Source organism: Hibiscus syriacus, unplaced genomic scaffold, assembly GCF_006381635.1.
Source record: "Hibiscus syriacus cultivar Baekdansim isolate YM2019G1 unplaced genomic scaffold, ASM638163v2 tig00000778_pilon, whole genome shotgun sequence".
Taxonomy (NCBI): Eukaryota; Viridiplantae; Streptophyta; class Magnoliopsida; order Malvales; family Malvaceae; genus Hibiscus; species Hibiscus syriacus.
In genome coordinates this window covers 2024064-2051249 of record NW_024061825.1, presented here as the reverse complement: position 1 = coordinate 2051249, position 27186 = coordinate 2024064, and the positions used below count along the sequence as shown (strand labels likewise).

General features: G+C 34.0%; 4 protein-coding genes across 4 annotated transcripts; all 4 read left to right on the top strand.

The window, feature by feature from the left end:
• The first annotated feature begins 556 nt into the window (after positions 1-556).
• On the top strand, positions 557-1631 carry LOC120219514 (late embryogenesis abundant protein D-29-like). The gene is made up of 2 exons (XM_039216332.1): positions 557-971; positions 1135-1631. Exons 1-2 carry the CDS (start codon positions 557-559, stop codon positions 1626-1628), a joined length of 909 nt encoding a protein of 302 aa, XP_039072263.1. The 3' UTR covers positions 1629-1631.
• A 2097-nt stretch (positions 1632-3728) lies between these two features.
• On the top strand, positions 3729-5480 carry LOC120219503 (50S ribosomal protein L3-2, mitochondrial-like). The gene is made up of 3 exons (XM_039216327.1): positions 3729-4189; positions 4719-4931; positions 5306-5480. The coding sequence occupies exons 1-3, from the start codon at positions 3848-3850 to the stop codon at positions 5429-5431; spliced, it is 681 nt and encodes a 226-aa protein (XP_039072258.1). The 5' UTR covers positions 3729-3847; the 3' UTR covers positions 5432-5480.
• A 4114-nt stretch (positions 5481-9594) lies between these two features.
• LOC120219494 lies at positions 9595-10853 on the top strand. Its single transcript, XM_039216316.1, has one exon. It carries the CDS (start codon positions 9690-9692, stop codon positions 10152-10154), a length of 465 nt encoding a protein of 154 aa, XP_039072247.1. The 5' UTR covers positions 9595-9689; the 3' UTR covers positions 10155-10853.
• Positions 10854-13815: 2962 nt separating this feature from the next.
• On the top strand, positions 13816-15070 carry LOC120219484 (DNA-directed RNA polymerase III subunit RPC6-like). The gene is made up of 2 exons (XM_039216307.1): positions 13816-13955; positions 14238-15070. The coding sequence occupies exon 2, from the start codon at positions 14239-14241 to the stop codon at positions 14932-14934; it is 696 nt and encodes a 231-aa protein (XP_039072238.1). The 5' UTR covers positions 13816-13955; position 14238; the 3' UTR covers positions 14935-15070.
• Positions 15071-27186: the final 12116 nt, after the last annotated feature.

Genomic DNA, 27186 nt, shown 5'->3' with positions numbered 1-27186 from the left:
GGGCCGGGTATATATATTTAAATTAAATATATAAATATTATATATATATTTTTAATTTAAATTAAATTTATTAATATTATTATATATATATATATATATAATAATTATTTATAATATTTATCGAGCCAGGTAATCGGGGCGGGGATTAATAAACCCGTCCCCATTTAACATAAACGATTTTTCCTTATCCCATTTAACATAAACAATTTTTTCCCGTCTCCGTTTAATTCAATTTTCGATTTTATCCGTCGGGTTCATATTTTTTTACATCCCTACTTTTGGATTTTTCGACCCGGTTCTCAACTTAGCTCCTTAGACACAGAAAAGTACCGATTTTCACCCTCAACACCGGAAACTGACGCGTGGAATGCCTAATGTCGACACGTGGCAACTCCACACGTCTCCCGGTTAGCCACGTTGCATGGCAACCGCCCCCCCTTCGCCTCCTTTAAATTCACTACCCCAATGGTCCAACTCCATCATCGTCATCTTCTTCTTTTTCCATCTCTGAAACAAGTATAATCTGTTGCTTTACTTTTAACCACATTTTATATCAATGGCTTCCAAGGGAGTTCCGGTTTGGTTTCTCATTCTGTTCACAGTCCTAATCGCCACCACTTTCGTCAGATGCACGAGCGTCGGCCACACGCCGTCGACGGACGATGATGCTAAAGACTACTCGAAGATGAAAGCCAAGACGGAGGAGGCCACGGATGAGATCAACAGGCAAACACAACAAGCCAAGGATGAGCTGAAGAGCAGGACACAAAAGGCCACCGATAAAGCATCGAATATCGGAAAAGAAGCCAAGGAGTCGACCGAGTCGTGGACAGGATGGGCTAAAGACAAGATATCCGAAGGTCTTGGGTTCAAGCAAGACGACAATGCTAAGGATTCTGTTAAGAAAGCCTCTGATTCAGCTGCAGACACTGCCACCAAGGCCAAGGACAAGTTATATGACATAACCTCAGGTACACTACTAAATCGCCGTCAATTGGTGTCGACTTGTAAATGTTGCAGACGTTACAATATATATGTTACAATAATATATTATAATATTATAATGTAATATTACGATACGATTGATTGTTATACGGCGTATATCAGTTTATCGATTTGTTTGATATTGGGCAGGAGCTGGTGAATACAGTGCAGGGAAGGCAAAGGACATGAAAGATTCGGCCTACAAGACAACCGAGGACACCATGAGTGCCTCAAAGGTAAAGGCCAGTGACTTAACAAACGCCGCAAAAGAAAATGCGAACGCAGCTACAAGTAAAGCTAAAGAGGGAATAAACACGGCGAAGGAGAAAGCCAAGGACATAGCGGATACAACCAGCGAGATGAAGAACGAAGCCAAGGAAAGGGCTGATCGGAGGGTAGAAGAAGCGAAGGAGAAGGCGGCGGATGAGGCCGAGAAGAGGAAGGCTCAGACGGAGGAGAGTCTGTCATGGGCGAAGGAGAAAGCAAAAGAAGGCTATGATGCGGCCAAAAACAAAGCCGGAGAGACCATGGAGGCGTGGAAGGAGTCGATAGCATCGAGCTACGAATCGGCGAAGCAGAACTCGCAAGAAATGAAAGATAGTTATGTCAACGGCGGAGGGCGTGCGCGGGATGAGGAGCTCTGAGTTGCAATGGCATGAAGTTGAAGGACTATTAAGACCTGATGTATAAACTAAACCTGCTGGCTTGCGCTTTAATTTTGTACCTTTCTTTTAATAATAATTTTTGCTTTGTTAGGAAACTAGAAAAAGGTAAAAAGAGTTTCAGTTAAAAGTAAAATTTTATTTTATTGGAAAACTAAGGTAAAAAGAGAAATGGGTTTAATTTGTTGATTTTTTTTTTCAAATGGGTAATTTAAATTGGATAATTTTAAAATATAAAAGGGACAAATTTAATGGGGTAAGGAAAATATTATTTTTATCAAATTCACATATAATATTTTCTCTATTTTTTAATAATATATTAATATTATTGTTAATTTTCAATAGATAATTAAATTAAAAACTAAAACTATTGATAAATTAATATTATTATTAATTTTAACAATAGATAATTAAATTAAAATTAAAACGTAACATATTAATATTATTCTTTTAATAATAGATAATTAAATTAAAAATTAAAAATATTGATATATTAATATTTTTCATGTTTAAATGCTTGTTCATTGTTTAAATTCCTAGATTTGTAAGAACTTTCAATCTAGAACTTTCGAGAGATAATCGTTATCTATGTTTTATCTTCAAATTGTGACTCTTATTCTAAAATAATCTTTAAATTTCTAAACATTATAAATTCATCTCGAAACTATGACCTGCATTGTAATTTAGTGTTCCAATAACGTTCTTCAAAACCATTCAAAATTTTGGAGATGAAATTGAAATACTCAAAATTTGGGATCAATATAGAATGGTGGTTTTAGTTTGAGCATGAATTTAGAACATTCAAAAGTTTGAGAATTAATTTAAAATGAAAAATATAATTTAGGGATGAAATTGAAATGTTAAAAAATTTATGCACTATTTTGAATCAAGGATTATAATTTGAGGATGTACAATACAATTAATTTAAATATTATATATATTTACAATACACCAATTTGTTTCCGAACAATGAAAACGTAGACATTATACATACATGTTTCAAATCTAGATAAATTCATGCATACTTATATAATATAATAGGGATGAAAAATTTAATTTAAAATAGACATTTCAATTTAATTTGATAAGATTGATTTTTTTTTTATAAAAAATCGGGTTAGGGTCAATTTTTTTTAAGGAAATGAGGTTTGGTCGAATTCGAGTGGAGGGTAAAAAACTCTAACTTGACCAGAAGATAATAATGTATTTTTCTTTAAAATTATTATTATTTTTAATTAAGTCATTATTTTATACTGGATCAGATTAGGTTGGGTCGAATTTACACTCTAAAATTATAGGTCGAAATCGGAGTCAGTAGAGGATACTTATTTTTGGGTCAAATCAGATTGGATCGAATTGATGATATATACTTTTTGAATAGAGTCATATCAAGTTGAGTCCATGTGGAAAATACATATTTTATGAATCGAGTCGGATTAACCAAAAATCTAACTCAATCAAACTTGTTATCATCCCTAAAATAAACTACTAAAGTTTAAATAACTTAGGATAAACATACGTATACTACTTTTTATCACTTTGATCACTCCTATACAAAAAGATAAAATTTTAAATGCGTGAAAATACAAATAGAAAAAAAATTATATACATGTAAAAATTTACACAATCCTATCTATTTGAACTTTAAAATATAAAATTCTAAATCTTAAATTCTAAATAAAAGACATAATATTTAAAATAAATATATTTATATAAACTTTACTTATATATTAACTTTTTTTAGTACATTTAAATTTATGTCAGTGGTAGTAGCCCAGTTAAAGGTCATGACATACTTAAGACTCAATTAAGATTTATATAGAGTTTTATAGATTGTCCACCGAAAGTGACGGTGAAAAAATTCAAACTTAATCTTACAAATTTAAATTCATGAATCTCCACCATTTATGTCAACGTTCTCATTCAAAAAGGACGTTTCAAAAAGGGGTCGGACTTGAATTTAGCCCAAATTCCCCCACCACTCTGTTCAAATAAAAAACCCCGCCTTTTTCCCCCAAATAGAAAAACCCTACATTTCATTTCTGTTGTTTGATCTGTGTTCCTTCTATTCGACCATTTCTCAACGCTTCAATCATCAATGGTGGACTCCCTCTCCCTCTGCTACACCGAAACCCTAATCTATAACTAGTAATAAACTGGATCATTAGTCGGTATTATCTCAGTGTATTGAACTAACAACCATGGCGGCCTTATCGACCAGAGGCCTCATTTCTCGTCTCCACCACCACGTCATCTCCCCAAATCCCGTCCCTTTTCATCTCTTAACTGGAAGATTCTTCAGCTCCGATGCTTTACTGGATGGCTCCCAGATCGTCCATCAACAACCCACACGCATCATTACGGCCACCCCTTCTATTATGACCCCAAACTCCAAGCGAACCGGGATCATTGCCGTCAAGTGCGGCATGACTGCTCTTTGGGACAAATGGGGTGCTAGGTTACCCATTACTATTCTCTGGGCTGATGACAATATCGTCACTCAGGTCAAGACTGTTGAGAAAGAAGGAATCTTTGCACTTCAGGTAATTTCATTCCATTTATTTAGCTAGAGGTGATAGAGTAGTTAAAACTTTTTGATTTATTCGAGTTGATAGTTATATTCGAAATTTTTTCTTCAAATTTTTCGTTTTGAATTTATAAAATTATAGTCAAATTATTTGAGTTTTTTTAAAATTTAATAATAAATATTTATCATCAGATATTATTTAATTCTAATTTAAAATTTATTCTATAACCGTATGCAATACATATATTTTTATATATGATATACATATATCATAAAAATTTGATAGAATCAACTCAAATTTAAAAATTAATCCACTAACTATTAAAAATTTCACTTTATTTGATTTCTATTTTATAAAACAACTTGAATTTGATATTTTTTCAAGCAGTTTATAAAATTATAACTGGAAATATTTTGGAGTAGAAAAGATCGATTCTCCGAGTTGAATTCTGTTCACCCTATTTTTAGCTTTACTGGTCAGTCATGTTAATGGAATCGTGGGTAAACAATCACTTCAAGTGCTTTGATATATGGCGTTGCTTTAGATTGGTTGCGGCCACAAAAGGCCTAAACATTTGACGAAGCCTGAAATGGGTCATTTCAGAGCTCAAGGTGTTGATTTGAAGAGGAAATTGAAGGAGTTCCCTGTCACTGAAGAATATGCTCTTCTTCCTGTTGGTACTTCCCTTGGTGTTCGCCATTTTGTTGCAGGCCAATATGTAGATGTCTCTGGAACTTCTAGAGGGAAAGGTTTTCAGGTGATTCAGTTAATTGCTTCGATCAATTTTCCTTTTATGCTTTCATCGAAGTTCATTTTATATGTTGTTAGGACTTAAATGATGCATATATTCTGTATTCCAGTTGTTTTTAACAGGTTTTTTTTCCCTTGGAACTATATGTGTAGGGAGAGATTAATTGAGCTAGCAATGGCAGTTCAGATGCTTTTATAACTATTTATAGTATTGCAAATTTTATTAGTGAGACTTTTTTTTTTTTTTGAAAGCTTATTAGTGAGACTTGATTGTGTTGTTGACAGTCACTTTTAAATCCAGTGATGTTAATTCAGGCATCGAGCGAATTTTTTCTCATGTTCTAAACACAAATCAATTGTCTTGTTTCTTTACTTGACCAGGGTGGAATGAAAAGGTGGGGGTTTAAAGGAATGCCGGCATCTCATGGTGCATCATTATCACATCGGAGTATCGGTTCTACTGGCCAGAGGGATGCTCCTGGAAAGGTTTGTATTGCTAGTTTTTAATTTGCAATACCTTAAATGTATTCCAGAATACTTGATTATTCTGGAGAATGTGTAGCATTCGTATTTTAGCATTATTTTAGTGTAACCACCCCTCTTTTGCATACATATACCAGTATACCTTGGGCTAAACAATAGGGAGTAGCATTGTACTTGAGCCTCCTGGGCAAAAGGCTCAATTACTAACTGTTAACATTCCTTCTTGGAGCATCTGAATAATTTCTATTTTAGAGGTTCTTTGTTTTGCCTCGTCTACGATTTATTGCCTTGATGTCGATGGAAGATGATGATAACTTCTTAAGCATGATAAGAATATGTGCAAAGATGATTGGATCAGTGATTATGTATTTCGTATGCATGTATGGGCTCCTTCATGTTGTTTGAGCTTTCGTATTTTTGAATGACAATAATATATTACTTGTGGAATCTCTATTCAATCACGTTGGTTTGATTGATTTGTTTCCTATCACTTCATTGGCTCTTCATTGATCTTTTTCAAAGACACCGAAGCAGTTATGTTTATCTGAACTGGTAACTTCATCGTTGAAAGCAATCGTTGGGCCTATTACATCGCATCAGTAGTCTTAATATCCAGTTTGTTGCATTCTGTATAGTTTTTCAGTAGCAGCATTGTCAAGTGAGTGCGTTATTGTTTACAGGTCCCAGGTGCTGAAGGTAACTTTGTTTTCATAAAGGATTCCGTTTACAAGAATCCCGATGTTTCAACGCTTCCGTTCCCAACACACTTTGCCGGTGAAGACGAGGGCGAAACTAATATAGAACCTCTGGTTGCTGATCTTGGAGAGGTAGATCCATTTCTGGTAGCAGATTGAGGAAGATCCATTTTCCCGGAATCGGAAGAAGTTGTCAGTTTTCGTCTGCCGGTTATTTGGTACGACGAAGGAATGTAATACGAGATTTACATTCGAGGTTGCGGTTATAGAGACGAGCATCGACGTCTGAATTTTTGAAGCAATTGACCGTTGATTTTTCTGTAACAGGAATGAAGTTGCTTTAAATAAATGGGACGATTGCAAACTCAACAGCTCTTGATTCAATCTTCCTTTCTGCAGATTAAATCTGCAAGGCTTGACTCTGTAAAATTACACATGATTTATGCAGAGAAAGAACAATCGACTGTGGTGAATTCATTAAGGCTTATATAACAATTAAGTTATATATAAGTAATTAAAGTATACTTTTATTTTCATTTAGTATTTTTTTTATCAAAATAAATATCTAAAGTTATTTTTTTAGTCAAAATAAGTATCTAAATTATTAAAAAAAATTATTTATGTATTTAAAGTATTTTTTTAATTAATGTCACGTGTATGCTTTTTTAGAACTTAGACAAAAAAATTAGAATAGTTTAGGTTAGGGGTGGGTTGGTTGGTTGGTTTTTTGGCCGCCACAAATCTGACCCCAAAATCATCGCTTATGCTCGGTTCTGTCTTGATAATTTTTAGCTCTTCTCCCGTCTCGAACATGTTTTGATTTTTAAACTAAAATCCCGACCAGACCAGATTATATTAATATTTTAAAATAATTAAAATAATGTATTTTATATTTATAATCCTTTATTATTTTTTATATTATTAAAATAATATATTTTAATATTATAAAAATAAAAATATTTAAAATATATATATATATATATATATATATATATATATATATATATATATATATATAATCGGGTAGAGTCAATGATTTTTCGTCTTAAATCCAGTCTTATCCCATCTCGAACCTACCTATTATCGTTTAGAACTCTGAAATTTTCAAAAAAAAAAAAGAAGAAAAACCCGCTCTTATAGAGTCGGGTCAGGTCAAATTAGGTCAAAACCTGTTGAGTTTAGATATCCTAACCATCCTTAGTTTAACTTAAAATAGATTATTATTTTGATAAAAGAATAATTTTAAGTAATTATTTTATCTATAAAAAATGAAGTAATGGAGGAATATATATTACATGTCCATTTAAGAAATCAACAACGATAATGATTCAACTTTTATTTGTGGATTTCATTAATAAGATATAAAATTATTTGTTCTCTCTCCTCATGATATAAGTGGCGCTAAAATGATGAGGACTACTTAAACTCTTAGCCATGTTTAATTGAAAAGGAATGAGAGATTTATGTACTTTTGGGGGGGAGAGAATTAAAGTGACTCTCGTATTGATATTTTTTTAATGCGATTTTCAATTCGGAAAATAAATCGAATGTGATTTTTTTATCAATATTTTTTTTGTTATTTACTGTTACGGCGTTGACATGTCAATTTACGGTGTTGACGTGACAATCTATCTGTAATGTTTGAGTTACCAATTTAGTCCATATATCATGTCATTTACAACATTATCAACCACTATAGAATGTCACATCTGCACTGTGGACTGTCACGTTAGTACAGTAAATTGTCATGTCAGTATCCTAACAATTATTGACGAAAAACGTTAATAAAAATATTATATTAAATTTATTTTATGAGTTGGAGGACTACATTAAAAGAAAAAATAATACGAGGGTTACATTATCTTTTTTAAAGTACAGAAACCTACTATGCTCTTTTGCCTAAAGTTTATAATAATCTCTAGAGCACTTACGAGACCTATAGTAATATTAAATAATGATATGAATGGTAAAATCTCTAATATAAGAAAAGAAATTATTGATTCATACAAATGTATTTAACTAATTATTTCATAAGTTATGTCTTATTTTTATGTTTAATTTATAGTACAAAATGCATTATGTTCAGATTAAAATATTGATTTTTTATTCATTCAAATATATAAAAGAATTATTATAAAATATAAAATTTTCAAAAAAACTAATGGTAAACTATGCATTTAGTACCTAAACTATCAGTTTTGGCCTGTTTTAATACTTAAACTTTTAGTTTTTTTTTCTTCAAAACTATACCTAACGTTTAGTTCTCATTTCATTTTAATATCTACTGTTAAAAACTTAACGCGTTTTGTATCTAAACTATTAGTTTTTGTTCATTTTAGTACCCAAAACTTTCATTTTTTCGGCAAAATTTAACTTTAAATTTTGAATGAAGGTAATAAAATGAAACAAAAATTAAAGTTTTTAACGGCATATATTAAAATGAAACAACTAAACTTTAGGTATAATTTTGAAAAAATTAAAAGTTTAGGTACTAAGATGAATCAAAATTGATAGTTTAGGTACTAAATGTGTAGTTTATCCAAATATTAAAAACTAGTTTTTCTAAAGGCTTAAATATAAAATAAGTGCCCAAACTATAACATTTTTCATGAATAGGTGCCTAAACTATTTTTTGAATGATCTTAGTGTCTAACATTACAAATGTTATCACTTTAGGTATATGAGCCGTCAACAACGTTAATTTTCTCTAAGTGACACATGTTACAATCTGGTGATTTTGAAATTTATTTTTTTTAAAATTTTAAAAGTATTATTATACTTATAAAAAAAACCCCTAATTTATCTTAAATTACAAAAAAACCAAAATCCTTAAAATCTCTTTATCCTAACCCTAACCTATCGATATCTCCCTTTCAGACCACGACCTCCGCTATCGACGTGGTCCCTGCAATCCTCCTAGTCATATACCACCATAATTTGCGTCAATTAGTTGTTGGAATCATTTGACATCGCGATTTTCATCATAGAGTTTACAATGTATAAAAAGTCGATTAGTTGTCTATTGGTCACGATTTCAGAGGGGTTTGGTCGTCGAGGGAGGTGATGTCAGGTGGAACTTTGTCGATGGAAAAGGGTGGCAATCGACGTGGGTTAGGGGTTGAAATTAAGATTTTTAAAGTTTTGGGGTTATTTTATTTTATTTTGTATTTTTATTTTAAAAATGTATAATTTTAATTTTTTTAATTATAAATAAAATTTTTAAAATTACCAGATAATGAAACGTGTTATTTAATGAATGAAATTCATATCATTGATAGTTCGGACACTTAAAGTGGTATCGTTGGTAACGATAGACATCGAGATCATTCAAAAAAAATAGTTTAGGCATTTATTCATGAAATGTGGTATAGTTTGGGCACTTATTTTAAAATTAAGCCTTTTCTAAGTTCAACCCAATAATTTTCGGTCTTCATCCTCTCCTCTGAATTTTGTACCGTAACTGTTGTGTACTGTGACAACACAATTAAGTCGGGTCTTCCCCGACAGCCACACTCCATAGCCTACTCAAGGAGCCCCCACCGCACATACTCTTACATCTTCCCTCCATTCTCCCTCCATAGCCGGCCATGAAGCGGGATCAGCTCTCCGAATGCGGCGGTTGCGGCATCCCGGAGCGGTTCTTCCTCCACAACCTCCGCCACAGGGCTAGTTACCGACGCCTCTGCACCAACTGCGTCCTCAAGAACCACCAGGGCCTTTTCTGCCCCATTTGCCTCCAAGTCTTCAACGAGCCCCCTCCGCCTTACCAACGCCTCATCTGCCTCAAATGCCCTTCCGTTTCCCACCTCTCCTGCTCCTCCTCCTCCTCCTCCATCTCCCAATCCTTCACTTGTCCCCTTTGCTCCAACCCTAATTTCTCCTTCTTCAATCTCACCAGCAAGAAACCCAAGTCAACGCCGGAGGATCCATCCCGGACGACGACGACAACGACAACGGCAACGGCAACTACCTGTCGGCGAAAACGAGGGTTATCGACAAGGAAACTGCCAAAGCGCTTCAGGCCGCTGCTAAGATTGCTGCCGTCTCCATGACCAAAGCTGCCACCGTTGCTAAAATGGAGGCTGAACGGAGAGTCAAAGAGACTACTTTGGCGAAGAAGAGAACCAAAGAGTCTCTCGAGAAACTCGGCTTGTTGGCCCGTAAGGACAATGATAGACATAAATCGTCGCTTTTAAGCACTCCCAAATCTAGAGCAAAAACGAATACTTTAACTCTTCCTTCTCGTATTCATGAAAAGGGAAACAATGGGTCGTATTCTGTTTCTGCTGCTAATGTACCCAAGTTGCAGCTTCAGCATAGCGCTCATGGTATTCCTAATTGACCCATTGGTGAGATTCCAACAATCTCTGTAAAACTGTTTGTTTTTTGGTGGTATGTTTAGTCTGATGTTTATGGAACCATTATGTCAAATCTTTGTAGAGATGATTTAGGAAGCGAATAGCCTGTTTATTTGTACTCAAGCAGTTTGTTTGCATTCCATTGTAGTTTTCTCTTCTTCCTTGTATGTATTTTCAATTTTCATGAAGCTCGTTGTTTATGTTTATCCTATGCCTCAAAACCGAATTTTCTGGATCCCTTCTCTGATTAAGCTTATCTGCCCATTTAAGTTGTTTCGCAATAGGTTCAGTTTAGGCAATGCCTGCTTACAAGGGGGAAAAAGGTCAAAAATTGTCTTCGGATGCTTTGCATCCTTGGATATGTCCGTTATTAATGCATCGCGATAGCATATCTGGGTTTGTCTCACTTTAGATGCTGTTATTGTTGTATTGTCTGAGTGAAGCAGGTTATTATATTGCTTCTAAGTGATGTTAGTCCTGGAATAAGTTGATCAGGATTTGAGCCTTGATTGTTAACTTATCCAATATCGTGTATACGTTGTTGTTTCGGAAGCTTTGTTAGAAAGCCATCTACTTCTAATCAAAATGTCTGGCATTATCCTTGTACTTTTGTTTATGTGGCTTGGTTCGTATATGATTGATTACCTTCGTCTACATTGCACTAGAGAATAGTGGTAGAGTGCAAAGAAGAATAAGATTAAAAATAAGGAGAATCAAATTTCTGGCCTTTGTTCAGAGGTTGGTTGTGCAATGTTAGTGATAATCATTTTTAGCAGTAATTGCCTATGAAGAAATCAGTCTCTTTCTAGAGTGACTGCTGAATCCATAGGATTATATATTGTCAAATGGATTGAAGGTTCTTTGGGGATATGGTTTTGTTGCTCTACTAAAATCTCTGATAACGGGGAAAGGCCATTCCCATGGTAGTACTACGGGGAGGGACATGCTGAGTTTAATAATTGTTAAGGACATGGCATTAAGATGAGGATGAGGGTCACCATGCTGATGTTCACATGCCGGGGCCTAGGTGGAGCTCTATTTGCTTTTCAAAGTTGAAGAGGATGACAGTCACCTTGCCGGATGTTCACGTACCAGGGCCTAGGTGGAGCTTTATTTTCTTTTCAAAGTTGCATGGCAAGATCCAAGACCAAAGATAGGCTTCAAGCTGATAAATGTTTTGGTTTGCAATATGAGTTACTTCCTGGTTGTGTTCTGAAATGTTGCTGGAATTTGGATGTTGAGAAGAATACGTGCAATACGCATTCGATCACTAGTTTGTATCTCTTTATTCTGCTTCTTCTTCTTTGATGAATTTATGCCTTAGAAAGTGAATTTGCTTTGTGATGCAAATGTAAAAATGTTCAGAAGGCTGACAAACGACGGATCAACGGCCTACCTGTGGCATTGTCAACCCTATTTATTGATTGTATAGTGTATGTTGTTGGGTTGAGGTTAACATTCAATCATCAATATCTTCCACCGAGTCAAAAGAGCCTAACTGTTTAATGCCAGAAGCCAAGGAGAAAAGGTGCAGCGCAGCCTGGAAACCATGTCTGTGATGCAACAAGCTAGAGTTGTGCTAAAAATTATTGAAGAAACGATTTTAGTTATTTTGTACAACTAGTATGATGGTGAAATTCTTGAATATGATTGATTCTTCTTTGCTTTATTCATTTTCTTACTAATTACTTTTGCCCTTAAAATTGTTAAGGGTATTCATTCTAGTCCTCGAAGTTCGTTAACTGTTTTGACAACAAAACTGTGAAGCATTTACGTCTATTGACTAAATGATTAGGTTAAAATATTTATTAAACATAATGATTAAAATAAATTCTCAAAAATTCATTATTTATTTCAGTGAGATTAAGGAATTACATAAAATTTTTGGAGATTTTTTTAATCGTTGTATTTAGTAAATATTTTATTATTTATTTTTTTAATACATGTCACATCATCATCAACTCACATCAATAATATTAGGTGATCTAGAATTTTCTGGTGTTGAAAAACGCAAAAGACTAACAATTCTGTTATTCAGAACGGACTTTAAGAATTAAGATGAACACCTTAAACAACTTAATTGATGGAAAAGACAATAAGAATAAAATTGATAAATTGTGTGTACTATAGATGCAACAGTAACCCATAAAAATATCATATAATCACGGAGTTAAAGAAATGATGACATGATGATTAAAAAAAATCTATATTTAAAGTTTAATGATTAAATTTAAAATATTATTGTGGGTAGAGTTAATCATCCATGTATCCAAAGTTTATTCTCTATTTTTCTATAATAAATCCAAAACAAAGTTGATTGGTTTTGCAGATGTACGATTTATGTTAGATTCTCATAATGGTAAATCACTGACTGAATATGTTTTTACATATGGTGGTACAATAATCTCTTGGCGCTCCATGAAGCAAATAATTGCAACAATTTCTTCTAATCATGTAGAAATCTTAGCAATCTATTAAGCTAGTCGTGAATGTGTATAACTAAGATTTATGATTCGGTGCATACGGAATAACAGTTGTTTATCATCTGGAAAAAAGTTACTAATGTCTTGTTTGAAGATAATATAGCATGCATTGAACAACTTGAGAGTGGATATAGCAAATGTGATATAACAAAATACATTGCACCTAAATTCTTCTTCACTTATGACCTTTAGAAGCTTAAGGAGATAAAGGTTAATTAGATCAGTTCAAATGGGAATTTGATAGATTTATTCACTAAGACACTTCTAACAACTGTGTTTTAGAAGTTAGTACACTACATTGGAATGCGTCACCTTAGAGATTTCAAGTGATGTATCTATTAGGAGGAGTAAATGCGTGTTGTACTCTTTTTCCTTTAACCTTGATTTTATCCCCCTGGATTTTTCAAGTAAGTTTTTCTTAATGAGGCAGCACGTCAAGCGTATAATTATGTATTTTTTTACTAGATTTTTATCTCTCTCGATTTTTCCTAGTAAAGTTTTAACGAGAAACAATTAGATAATAGACATCTAAGGGGGAGTGTGATGAATATATTATGTGGATGTCATTATTACTCCTATTCGTTAATGTGATTTTTAGTAATCTTTAATAAATTGAGAATATGAAATGTCAAATGACTTAACTCTTCATATGTATTATAATTATTAGAAAATATATATCATCCTTATATATATACAAGGTTCATGTACTCATAAAATTAAAGAAATAAAAATAAAAATAAAAATAAATACATCTATCTCTATTTTCTATCCCATATAGAGATCATGTCTAATTATATTTTTATCGAAATTTTTTTCTATAAATTTCTAAATTATTTTTATTAAAATATTATTTTATTAATCGAAAGCCAAAATTCCCCTTCAAAATTCTCCAGAACCACCTCACTTCTCTCTTGACACGATCCCTGCCGCCAGACAAACGGCTCACCATCCCTCTGAACGGCCTCGTAATCCAAGTCTTGCCTTCAAGCTTCCGTCAGACCACGAAAGTAAGGTAATTTTCTGAAACCCTAAACTCAAATTGAATGTTAATTCATACCGTTTGTTGCCCACTCTCATCTCATACTATCCCTCTGGTTTTTTAAGTGGTGTCGGTTTAGGGAAATAGTAGACCTTTATTGCTCCATTCCACTGCTATTTGCGGCCGGGATCCGCCGCTACCGAGGTCTTTAGCGGTGGCGGGCAGCGCCGTTTAATATAAAATAAGTTTCGACTGTTATGAAACTGGTAATTCAATATTCAATTAATCTCTTCTTCTTTTCCCTATATATATTAGAATGAGCGCGAAAAGGAAACGTCCGGGTCCAGCTGCCGATCCCGGCGTAACAGAACATGAAAAGACTGTTCATGATGTTATCCGAAGCAAAAAAGACATGGGTGTGTCGCAATGGGACCTTAAACGAGAAATTAATATTGCCGAAAACATAATCACCAAATGTATTAAGTCACTTGTATCTAAGAGTCTGGTAAAAGAAGTGAAAATCATCCAAAATCGGGGTAGGAAGCATTACATGTCTGTGGAATTCGAGCCTTCCAGTGAAATAACCGGTGGGGCATGGTACGTCGAAGGCAGCCTCGATACGGAGTTCATAAACGTCTTGAAAGAGCAGTGTTGGAGGAAGATTTATGCTGTGAAAGTTGCTACTTTGGAAGGGATTGCAGATGCTATTAAGAGGAGCAATGTTTGTCAAATCGAGTTGACGAAACAACAGGTCGAAGAAATTGTTAAGGCTTTGGTTCTGGATAACGAAGTTATGGAGGTGAAAAGTACAGGAACCGGGGAGTTTGCTTCGATTCCGGTCGGGAAAGTTTGTTATAAATGCATTGGTAAGAGAGGTTATGGAGGAGAACCCAAGCTTGGCGCATTGGCTTCCATTCCTTGTGGAGTTTGTCCGCAGATAAGTCGTTGTACCCCTGATGGAATAATCTCTCCTAACACCTGTGCTTATTACCAGAAATGGCTTGATTTTTAGTTTGATTGCATGCTTTATAGTTTTAGATATTTGATGGACTTGAGTGAATGGCCTAAATTCTGCATTCATGAATGTCTCCTATATTCTAAGTTTATATTCTAAACTTATATACACTGCTCATTTGATTTGTTGGTTATTGCTTGTTTGGCCACTTGAATGTCTGATTCTTTCTGGGATTGTGAACTGATCCTTGATGAGGAATGGAGCCCAAGGTTGCCTCTTCAATCTCTTTATGTTTTGAAAACCTTAAACAAGTATCATCTGGTAATACATTGTCGATACCTGATAATCTTCTGAATGGATAAAAACATGCATGGTACTACTGCATTGTTTTGGAGTTGCCTAGACCGGTTCTCTTGCAGGTCACACATCGAAAGTTTCATGTGTCTTTGTACATTTGACTCATGGCTTCTGGTGGATATATAAGACCAGACCACATTAGGACACGTTAGATTTAGAAAGAATATTTCAGGCATATTTTTATCGTAGACCTCGGTTAGCCATTTGCTAGTTGCACACAGTCATGTTACATGTTCGATGGTACTTTGAATTCTGATGATCTGAATTTGGGAGTTTCTGAGGTAGAATTACAAAGTGACCAAGAAACTTGTTAAGTTAGTTTCTTCTTTTGTTCACTGCAAATAACAGATCTTTAAGAGTTTAAGTACACTCAAACCTATAATAGCTTCTTCTGCATTGCCGGTTAGAGGCGAGCTTAATTCGATTAAAATCGAGTTTACTGAATGAACCTAAGTAATCAAACCTACTTTGATAAAGGAATAAATTACGAACAAAAATGGGGATATATGCTGGATGTGGAGCATCCATTATGCAATTAGGATTACATGTACCTTCGCAATGTCGTCTTGTAATTTGTCGTCGACTCTAATATATATATATATATATATATATATATATATATATATATATATATATATATATATATATATATATATATATTTGGTTTTTTCTTTTAGAATTTTCACGTAAATTTGTACATTCTTGTATTTTTTCTTATTACTTTATAATAATTTATTCGTCCATATTACGTAATGTTTGACATGTTTATTTGAACACTTGTTAGAAACACTTGTTTCATTTAGGGTTGAGAATTCGATTGAGTCGAGTCAAAAATTTCAAGTTAGTCGAGTTGACGAGTCTTGTTTTAAGATTCAATTCTATTTGATTTTTTTAGGCAAATTGAATTTATGAAAATGAGTCGAATTTTCTAGTTTATATCGAATTGAGTTGTGAATGTTTATAATGTAATGGTGTGGATGTGGATTGATCCGGTTTAACGACATTCTTTAACCATAAGTATATATATTTATATATATTATATTTATTTTACATTGCAATGTTATTTAATAATTCAAATGATATTTAAAATCATAAAATATATTTATATTTTTTAAGAAAAGGTATTTTAGAAACAAATATCGATGAGAGCATAGAGTTAGAGAATGATGGGAAGAAAGAATTTGTAAAAACTCTACATTTAAAAAGTAAATTGAATAAAATATAAAATGAAGAGACTAAATTGTAAAATGAATAAATTTATTATAAAAATAAGGATTGGAAGTTATATAGATATTTTATATGAATTGAAGTTATATAGATATTTCATAGCGTTTGAGGAGCATGTTATTCAAATTTGGTTAAAATTAATTTTAGAGTGATAACGGAATTAGGAGTAAGAAGAATTAAGGGTGAATATCCGAGTTAATATCGATAAATAATATTGAGTTACTCGTGTTGATGAAAATAAGTAAAAATGAAATAAATACTTTGGAATATTGAGGTTTGAACGTACCCTTTCAGATTGATAAAGGACCACGAAACACTTTAATTGTGTAGAGAAAAAAAAAAAAAACAAAAGAATGATCAACGGCGTACAACACAACTCTTTAAGAAACAAGCAATGAGCTTCTGCATCTGTTTGAAAATCAAGATGCTTCCAAACAGAATAATGGAGGCAACAAAAGAGTCGATAGAAAACAAAAAAAGAATGGTTATTTATATAGAGATTGAAATTTAGATATATGTCAATTAAAAAAGATTTGGTTACAATTTTTTTTATTATTCTACCAATGATTAGTTATTTAAATCAACAAATTATTAAAAAAATATGAACATATACTACATTGTAATCACTACTATTTAAAAAAGAGAAAATAACCTCAGTGACCGAAAATGCCTTATAATATACGATTTTAACCAATTTTTTTTTGGATTTGCCAAAATGACCAACAAATTCGCAACGCGAACTCCAATTTCGCAACCCAGTTTCTAATATCGCAACGCGAATTTGTAAATCGCAACACAGAAGTCAAATTCACAATGCGATAGTCAAATTCGCAACACTGAATTTTAAATTCGCAACACAAAAGTCAAATTCGCAACACAAAAGTTAAATTCACAACGCGATAATCAAATTCGCAACGCGAAACACAATATTAATTTCGCAACACAAATGTAAACAGTATTATCGCAAATCATAACCTAAAACCCTAAATCACGACTCAGTCCCATCTTCATCTCTCACTCTCTACGAAGACATTTGTCCCCATCTCCGACGAAATCCGTCCACATCTCCGGCGAAATCCGTCTATCTCCATCTCTTAGAGCAACCCTCACAACCATTCACAGTCAGAAATGGAAAATCAACCACTGAGGGTTAGTTTTTTAATCTCTTATTTTTATTTTGAAATTTTTGTATTATTATTAGATTTTTCTTATATTGATGATAAATTTACTGGTAATTTCAATATATATAAAGATTAACCATTTCACTGAGATTGCTTAGTAAATTCATTCGGTTGCTGCCAATACTGCTAAACTGTTTAGTCTTTAACCCTGTGAAGTTAGTATTTGTCTTTGTTTTGTCTTTTTGTTGAAGAAATGTAATTCATTCAAGTTTCAATTTGTAGAAGAATAGTTTTTTAAACTTAAATTCGCAACACGAAAATGAAAATCGCAACACGATTTTAGTTTCGCGTTGCAATTTTCATTTTCGCGTTGCGATTTTCTCGTTGCAATTTTGGTGTTGCGATTTTCATTTTCGTGTTACGAATTTAAGTTTCAAAAACTATTCTTCTGCAAATTTAAACTTGAATGAATTGCATTTCTTCAACAAAAAGACAAATACTAACTTCACAGTATTGTTAATTTAAGTTTCAAGAATAAACTATTACTCTTTATGTTGTCATTGAACCTGCACTAAACCTATATGTTGTCCTTTTAAATGTTTATATAAGTGCTTACTTCTTGAATGTTACTTGATGCATTTTGTGAACTATGATGGAATAATGACAACATGTGAATACCGTGCTAGTTTGAAACATATTTGGCTTTGTTTTCACTGTTTAATATCATGTCTGTTTATAGTGTATAATTTATAGTTTTTGGTATATATAACTTGATATGTTTATTGTTTTTGTAGAAATTTTTTTCGGCTGTATTAACCTTAAGGAATAAATTAAGCCTAGCCACTAAAATTGCGTCGACGCTTACACCTCTACAAAGAAAATTGTTTGAGGATACTTGCTTCAGGCCATGGCTGAAAGTACAACATACGGGTGGAGATGTTATGTTGACACATTTGTTTCTTAAGACCATGACTAACGATCTACCCAAGAGGATACAATGTGGTGATGAAGAGATATTGTTTCATTTTCCTCCGGCACCGGTGTATACTTGTTTTGGGTGGGAGGAGTTTTGCTTAATCATTGGTCTACGCTTCGGGCACGATGAAGTAACCCGGTACACTAGTCATATCTCCTGCCCATTATGGTTATCTCGGGTTTTTCCTGAGCTGGCAAAGTCGAAGCCGAGTTTACATGTCGAAGACTTGAAGAGATTATTTGTTAAAGATGGTTTTACTCGGATGGATGACCTTGATGTTGTCCGAATATGCCATTTATTACTTTTGCATGCCGACTTTTTAGGCAAAGAGGGAAGACAACCTATCACTGAGGACCTAATATTATTGGTAGAGGACCTAAATGCATGGAACCTGTTTCCGTGGGGTTCATATATATGGAAAGCTACCTGAAAGAAGTTGTCGTCTGCCTTTGAGGACCGAAAAAGTTTGCGGGGCGATGGCTCTAAATACACTTTGACAGGCTTTACTTGGGCCTTTAAGGTAATAATTTCTATATAATGTTTCCAAAATTATAATTAATTATTTAACAATTACTAATGTTTGTGTATTATATTGTTTGTAGATTTGGATATTTGAGGCTTTCCCCAGCATGCAGACATATGGGATAAAAAGATCAAATGATATTCCTAGGGCTATTACCTGGAAGAGGATCTGCATGTTGGATTGGGAAGAGTTACTCCCATATACGACGATGAATGATGTAAGTTAACACACAAATAATACCATATATAAACAAGTTATTACTAGTACAAGTTTAACTTTGTTTGAGCTTTTATATTGTTAGGAGGCCAATTATCCATTACAGAGGCTGACACCCACAAAGGCTGAGCTTGCCACTGATTGGCGGCAAGCTAGTAAGCGGTTTTTTGATGGGACGGATGATGAGCACCCACCACTTCGAGAGCCATCACGTGATCGGGCCGATTCTACAGCTTGACACCCGGAGCCATCACCTGATCGAGCCTCTTCTCCACCTCCACCATCACCTATTCCATAACATCATCGAGCCTATTCTCCACCATCACCTCATGATAGGCGACCGACAAAGAGGCCATGACATTTATCTCCCTGTTCTCCACCTCCACGGGATGAGTTACGGGAGTTACGTGATGAGGTCGATGCTTTGTGTAATGAGGTTGATACTTTACGTGAAGATAATGGTGCATGGCGTGACGAAGTTCGTTCTTTACGTGGTGAGGTGGATTTTTACGCGATGACAATGGTGCGTTACGTGGTGAGGTATCTACTTTACGTGATGAATTTGCCACTCTACACAAGATTGTTTCATCGTTACAGAATGAGGTTCATACTCTACGCAATGAGGTAAATTTGTTTAATACTATACTAAAAATGCAAATAACTTTTTTTAGGCATTATTTATTTATTTATTTACTGATTTATGTATTAATTTATTTTCAGTGGCCCGATAAGGTAGATGTTTTACGTTGGATTTTTCTTGTACGACGGGGTTCACGCATCAGACGTCGTGCACGTGCCATTACGTCTCCGTTCACCCCACTAGTGCCAAGACTCCGTAAGAAGAAGCCTGATGCACCTATCATCATTCAAGAGGCACCTCCTATCGTTCAAGAGGCCCCTCTCATCATCAAAGAGTCCCCTCCCACCGTTCAAGAGGCCCCTATCATAGTTCAAGAGGTCCTGCTGGCCGTTCAAGAGCCCGATTCACATGGCGTCATATGTCGACATATTGATAAACCCCCTCTCGTACCCGGTATAATGGATGCGAGTTGGCTTTCATATGTTTTACCGGCCAGTATCATTCCTCAGCAGGAGAGGGAAACACTACCGGACACAATTACAGATAATACCCTTTGGGCTAAGACCGCGGTTGATTTTTATCTACATGAGCGGAGCAAGGGGTGTTATTCTGACCTATGCCAACTCGAAGATGTTATGCATTTGTTTCTTGATTGGTCTTGGTGGGGTATTTTATTAGAGGTTGAAGATAATGGCTATCTCGAAGGGGTGGTAAGTCTTATATTCTTCTTATATTGCATTTTGATTAATTTTTTTAAAATTATTAATAAATTTACTAATATATGTATTTTTTTATAAAATAATATATTGATGCATGGGTGTCACGTCTTCTAATAATAAGAAAATTGAGGAAAATAAGAAATACTCGATGGACTATTATGCCGACGTCTTTTCACGTAGCTCACTTGAAGGATCCGAGAGATGCTTCATATACGTTGGGTAATGGAAAAGCTAAACTTTATCATGAAGATAATGGTATATGATAGCATGTTGAATTACATACCATTGTCTGATTTGAGAGATATTATTTGTAAGGGATGGAGCGCTTATTTGGTGAAATACTTGGACACGATTGATTATTGGACTAATTCTGGAAACAAAAAGCCAAAAAAGTTCAAAGTTACAATGATCAGAGACGATACTGCGTCACAACAAACGAAGGGAGCCAGAGGGGATTGTGGTCCTCTTGTATGCATGTACTTCGAGTGTTTGACGACAGGAAGTAAACACCTTCTACCTCCCACAGATAGAGATAGAGCTGTAGTAGGCTTATGGTTTCGGCATTTTATGGCTCGAGCGATATATGCGAGACGTTGCCTACCTGTATCCGCGTGCTGAAAGTTTGCATAAACAATTGGTAAGTTTGAGCAAGTGTTGTTAACATATATACTCTTTGTTGGTTTGAAAATGTTTGGTTAAGTACCTAGAATTCAATAATTTGTTGTTTGTTGGTTTTAGATGTGTAGAAAGTGTTGTTTGAGCAAATGTTTGGTTTCTGCAGGTTATTCCTGACGTGAGCTGTGTGAAATTGATGTATTTGTGCATAAACAACAGTCTAGGGTACACTTTTTTTGCTTGTTTAATTGAATTGTACATTGAAAGTTGATTTGTTTAATTGATAAGGAAATAAGAATTATTTTTTCTTGTTTAATTGATTTGTAAAAGTTGATTTGTAAAAGTTGATTTGTTTAATTTGATGTGTAAATAAGAATTATTTTTTTGCTTGTTCAATTGATTTGTAAAAGTTGATTTGTTGTTTTAAATTTAATCTGTATTATGTTGAAGGCAAAAAAGACCTGTTGAAGGTATAAATTCGCAACGCGAAATAAGCGTTGTGATAGTCAAATTCGCGTTGTGATTTTCGGTTTACGATTTCGCGTTGCGAATTTGACTATCTCAACGCTTATTTCGCGTTGCGAATTTGACTTTCGTGTTGATCGCAACATACAACATCAAGTTATATACAACATCAAACACATTCCAAGCTATAAATACAAGCTAAGGACACTTGAAGAAGCAAGAGAACAACTATCCAAGCAATCAAACACAAGAGAAAATCCCAACATGATAACAACTGAACAGATCATAGCAATGTTCAAACTCAAGTTACTAATGAATGTCTAACTGAAAATGTATGCATTCACACATAAAATACACATAATACAACGTTTGCATTTAAAAATCACCTAAGTTAATAAGTCCCAAAAAGTGAAGCCGGTTTTGATTGGGATTTTGATTTTGATTTTGATTGTGATTTTGATTTCCTTTTGCTTGGCACCATATGAACTTTGGATTTTGATGAGGATCCATTTTTTGGTAGAGGAAAAGATGATTGTGATGGCACTAGTGATCCACATGTCGATATCCAAACATGATCAACATTAGATGATTTCATTCTACAAATTGTAAATTAATTTACTAAACAAACGAGCTATAAACTATATATTATCACTAACTTAGAGAAGAACATACCTTTATTAAGTTGATAGTTGATAATTTGGGAGAGAAATGATTGAAAAATTATATAGAAATAAAATTATGTAAAAAAAATGACTTCCGAATATTATCCATTTCATCCAACTCATGAAGATAGGATAACCGTTAACCGAAACAGTCTGAGAGAAACATAGCTGATGTAGAAGCAGCTGCATATTTAAAATCTCGGAGGCGATCTATTTGGTTCTCAAACATTTAAAGCATCGGAAGCATTTCAAACTTATGATTTGGGTGGTACTCGGAAGCATTTCAGCCTTATTATTTTTGTTATTATTACAAGTTATATCCCTCAATTATCAGGATTTTTAGTTGCCATTTGTTGCATTTCTCGTATACCACCCAGATCATACGCCCGAAACGTTTCTGACGCTTTAACTATTTGAGAACCAAATGCATCACCATTGAGATTTTAAATCTGCAGCTGCTTCTACATCAAGTATGTTTAGCTAAGACAGTTTTGGTTTAGGGTTAAGCTACCTCAGTGAGCTGACTGAAATGGATAATATCCGAAATACATTCTTCGGATATCCAATCTTCCTGCTTGTTAACCAAAAATTACGATGGTCAGGATTTCCCTCGCGTTTAAAGTTGAAAAAAAAACAATGGAAATTAGGAATAATCAATGATAACATGCATATTGGCTAAGTTATTCCATTGAGTAAGTTGTTGTTTGGATGGAACAAAGGCTTGGCCTAATATTTACAGTGGAGCCGAAATTTATATTGAAATTCAAATTCAAACTCCAATTACATATGAAATGAATTTGAAATACAGTGTTAAATTTAACATGGAAATTGTATAATTGATTCATACTGTTCAAGTATCATGCTTTATGAACTATCAAGCTAAAAGACAATATTGATTGAGTTCAAAGCTGAGTTGTGAGTTGATGGGGTTGTCACACTTGTCACATGGTTGAAATAAAGTACTCACATGGAAGAGATAGATTGTTTTGTTATGAACATCCCATCTCATCTGAATGAAAATATACATATAATATAATCAAACCAAAACATACATACACAATAAATTTATACATAACAATGTTCAAATAATATACCCACAAAAATGAAATTAATCCGATGAAAAAGTGTTATTTCTAACGAAGTTCGGAACATTATTTTCCAAATAATATACCCATAACAATGTTCAAATAATGTACCCACAACAATTTTTAATTGATTTGTTGTTTAATTTTCAATCTGCATTATGTTGAAGGTAAAAAAGACATGTTGAAGGTAAATTTTCGCAACGCAAAAGTCAAATTTACAACGCGAAAGGTAAATTCGCAACGCGAAAGTCAAATCCGCGTTGCAATTTTCGGTTTGCGAATTTGACTTTCGCGTTAATCGCAACATACAACATCAAATTATATACAATATCCAACACATTCCAAGCTATAAATACAAGCTAAGGACACTTGAAGAAGCAAGAGAACAACTATCCAAGCAATCATACACAAGAGAAAATCCCAACATGATAACAACTGAACAGATCATAGCAATGTTCAAACTCAAGTTACTAATGAATGTCTAACTGAAAATGTATGCATTCACACATAAAATACATATAATGCAACGTTTGTATTTAAAAATCACCTAAGTTAATTAGTCCCAAAAGGTGAAGCCGGTTGTGATTGAGATTTTGATTTTGATTGCGATTTTGATTTCCTTTTGCTTGCAACATATGAGCTTTGGATTTTGATGAGGATCTATTTTTTGGTAGAGGAAAAGATGATTGTGATGGCACTGGTGATCCACAGGTTAATCTTGTATGACCAATTTCCTTGCACCGACTACATGTCGATATCCTCTTCTCTTCACCCTTAGACGGTATACGATCGTGATTTTTTGGTCGGCCAGGTAGCATGCTGTCCATGACTGGTGGCAAAACTATTTGTAAGTCATCTGGTATGTCTCACTCAGAAGGATGTGGACATGGGTAGACAATCTCGGCATAAGTCTGTCGATATACTTCTATAGTGTAGCAATCCATGGCGTATGCGATTGAATCATCTTAGTTTAGATGAAGAGCAACTTTTATAACATGGCCACACGAATAACCAGATGTTTGTCATTTTTTACAACTACACGTCTTTGCATTTTGATCGACAAGCCCATTTAAGTTATTATCCAATACTTCAAACAAAGTGTTTGAACATGGTTCAACTCTCCATGACGTTGACTTCACAACACGTTTCGTTATCTTTTTTTTCAGTCCATGGTGTAACACGACGTTCCAATGTTCCTATAAATTTAAATAAATAATACTTAGTAAAATATATGATAAGTTACGAATTTAAAGAAATAATACATGCATGATTTCTTTTCTTGTAGTACCACTATTGAATAGAGGCTCGAAAAAACTCCATTAACATAGTAATGGGTAATTTCCGGGAATAACGACTTAGAGCGTTGATTGATTCTACACTATTAGACGTCATGAAACCATATTTTGCTCCAAGTTGATGTACTCTTGACCATATTTCAAACCCGACATCTTCTAGTGTTTGAGCACATTGAGGCAAAACACGTCTTAAACAATTTATATGCTTATTAAAATCCACTTCCCGATAAGCTTTTACAGCCTTCCAGTATGTCCATTTGTGATTTTTATACCAGCAGACATTGATTTTATATTTCTGTACAAATGAACACCACAAAGTCCATGAAAAACATCTGGGAAACACCTTCTAACAGCGTTGTCAATTGAGTTTTCCCTATCGGATATGATTGTCAGATTGTTAATAGGACTTATATAATCCCTAAGATGCCCCATAAACCATATCCATGAATCAGAGGTTTCAGATTTGCAAACCCCATAAGCTATTGGCAGTATCCCATTGTTAGCATCAATGGCTACTGCTAATAAGTTTACTCTAAGGTATCAATCTTTCAAATGTACTCCATCAACTATAATAATTGGGCGCATGCAAGTAATAAACGAACGAATCTACAAAATCATATACACAATAAATATAATCATTTAAATGTGAAATGCATGCAACTAACAAAAACGAGTCAACAAAATTATAATTATTTACTAACCGCAGCACCAATAGCGATAAACAGCAACTCAAAGCGTCCATCTCTATCTGTTTTGATATGAGTTACCGACCCAGGATTTTTCAGCTTTAAATTGTGACAATAAGCCGACAGTTGGGCAAACGATGCTTCTGGCGACCCCCTCAACAATTCCAAGGCATAACATTTGGCTCTCCAAGCTTGAGAATATGAGATACTAATCTTGAACCGAGCTTTCATGTCAGTCATAATTTCATGTCCCCGATATACCATTCCATTCAAAAACATTAACTCAGCCAGAAAACCACCAAACACCTTTTTGTTTGCCTGTCTATGGTGAGGAAAAACTTGGGTTCTTGATCATGTATGTTTATCAATAAAAGTCCTAACTTGAAACATTTCGCAATCTTTTATCCTCTTTGCAATCATACGCCACGTACAGTTTTTGTCAATCATACACATTGTTTCGAAACGATCTTTGCATGATTTGTTAACTTTTAGTTGATAGCCATCTTCCACACATTTCGTATACAAAGCTATCTTCAAGTCTTCCTTTGTATCAAAACAATCATCTTTCTTGATGCGAATAACTTTTGTGTAACAATCAACTGCTATCTTTACCAACTCTTCTTCCGGTATCTGAAGTAATTCTGGCATATTCCAGTTATACTCTCGTGGCATTTTCTTCTTTTTCTTTTCTTCGGGGACTTCTTCTTCTTCTTTTTCTTCTTCAGGGTTATATGAATTACAGAATGGATATTCAACATGTTCATTCACAGTCGTAACTTCCTCCTCATTATCATCAACATCTTCCTCGGTATCGGCTGTTTTATCATCAAAATTCGAGTATTGACCAATATCAAAATCATTACATGTAGGGTTTGTTTCTTCTTCCATCACATCATCAAAATCCGAGTATTGACCAAGATCAAAGTCCAGGTATTGACCAAGATCAAATTTCGAATACTGACTAGTACTCACAATTTTTTCTGTTGGCTCATAATCATCTAACTGGTCAATACGAAAACCGAAATTTGGTACTGAAAGTTGATTGGGATTTGGATTAGGAAAAGGTTGTGAGTTTTGAGATTGTGTTTGATATTGTGTTTGGTATTGGAAATGTGGTGAAACAAAATTTTCTTGGTGATGAAATTATGGTGGAACCATTAAATTTTGAGGTTGATAACAACGTTGTACATTGTGAGCACCATAAACTGGGGTTGAAGAACTTAGTTGATTACTACCCACTACTGACCCAACTTCACTACTTCTAGGTTCAACAACATACAATGTAACATCATCTTCTTGCGAAACACTAATGTAAGCAATGAATCGTTCAACATCTTCATTGTCGGTTAACAAATAAACTTTACCTTTTCTCTGATAAGATAGCCTAAATCCACTTAGAGGCTCTAAATTCAATTTCTTTGCAACACGTAACATTAGAGTTTCATAAGTTAACTTTTTAATGACAGTTTTAGTTGAAGATTCATGGGTAAAGACACATATTGTAAAACACCATGCACATTCTCTCATGACCCTCCAAAACACAAATCTATCCAAACATGATCAACATTAGATGATTTCATTCTACAAATTGTAAATTAATTTACCAAACAAACGAGCTATAAACTAGATATCATCACTAACTTAGAGAAAAACATATCTTTATTAAGTTGATAGTTGATAATTTGGGAGAGAAATCATTGAAAAGTTATATAGAAATAAAATTATATAAAAAAATTAGAGATGGGGAAGGATGTCGTTGGATATAGGAACGGATGTCGTCGG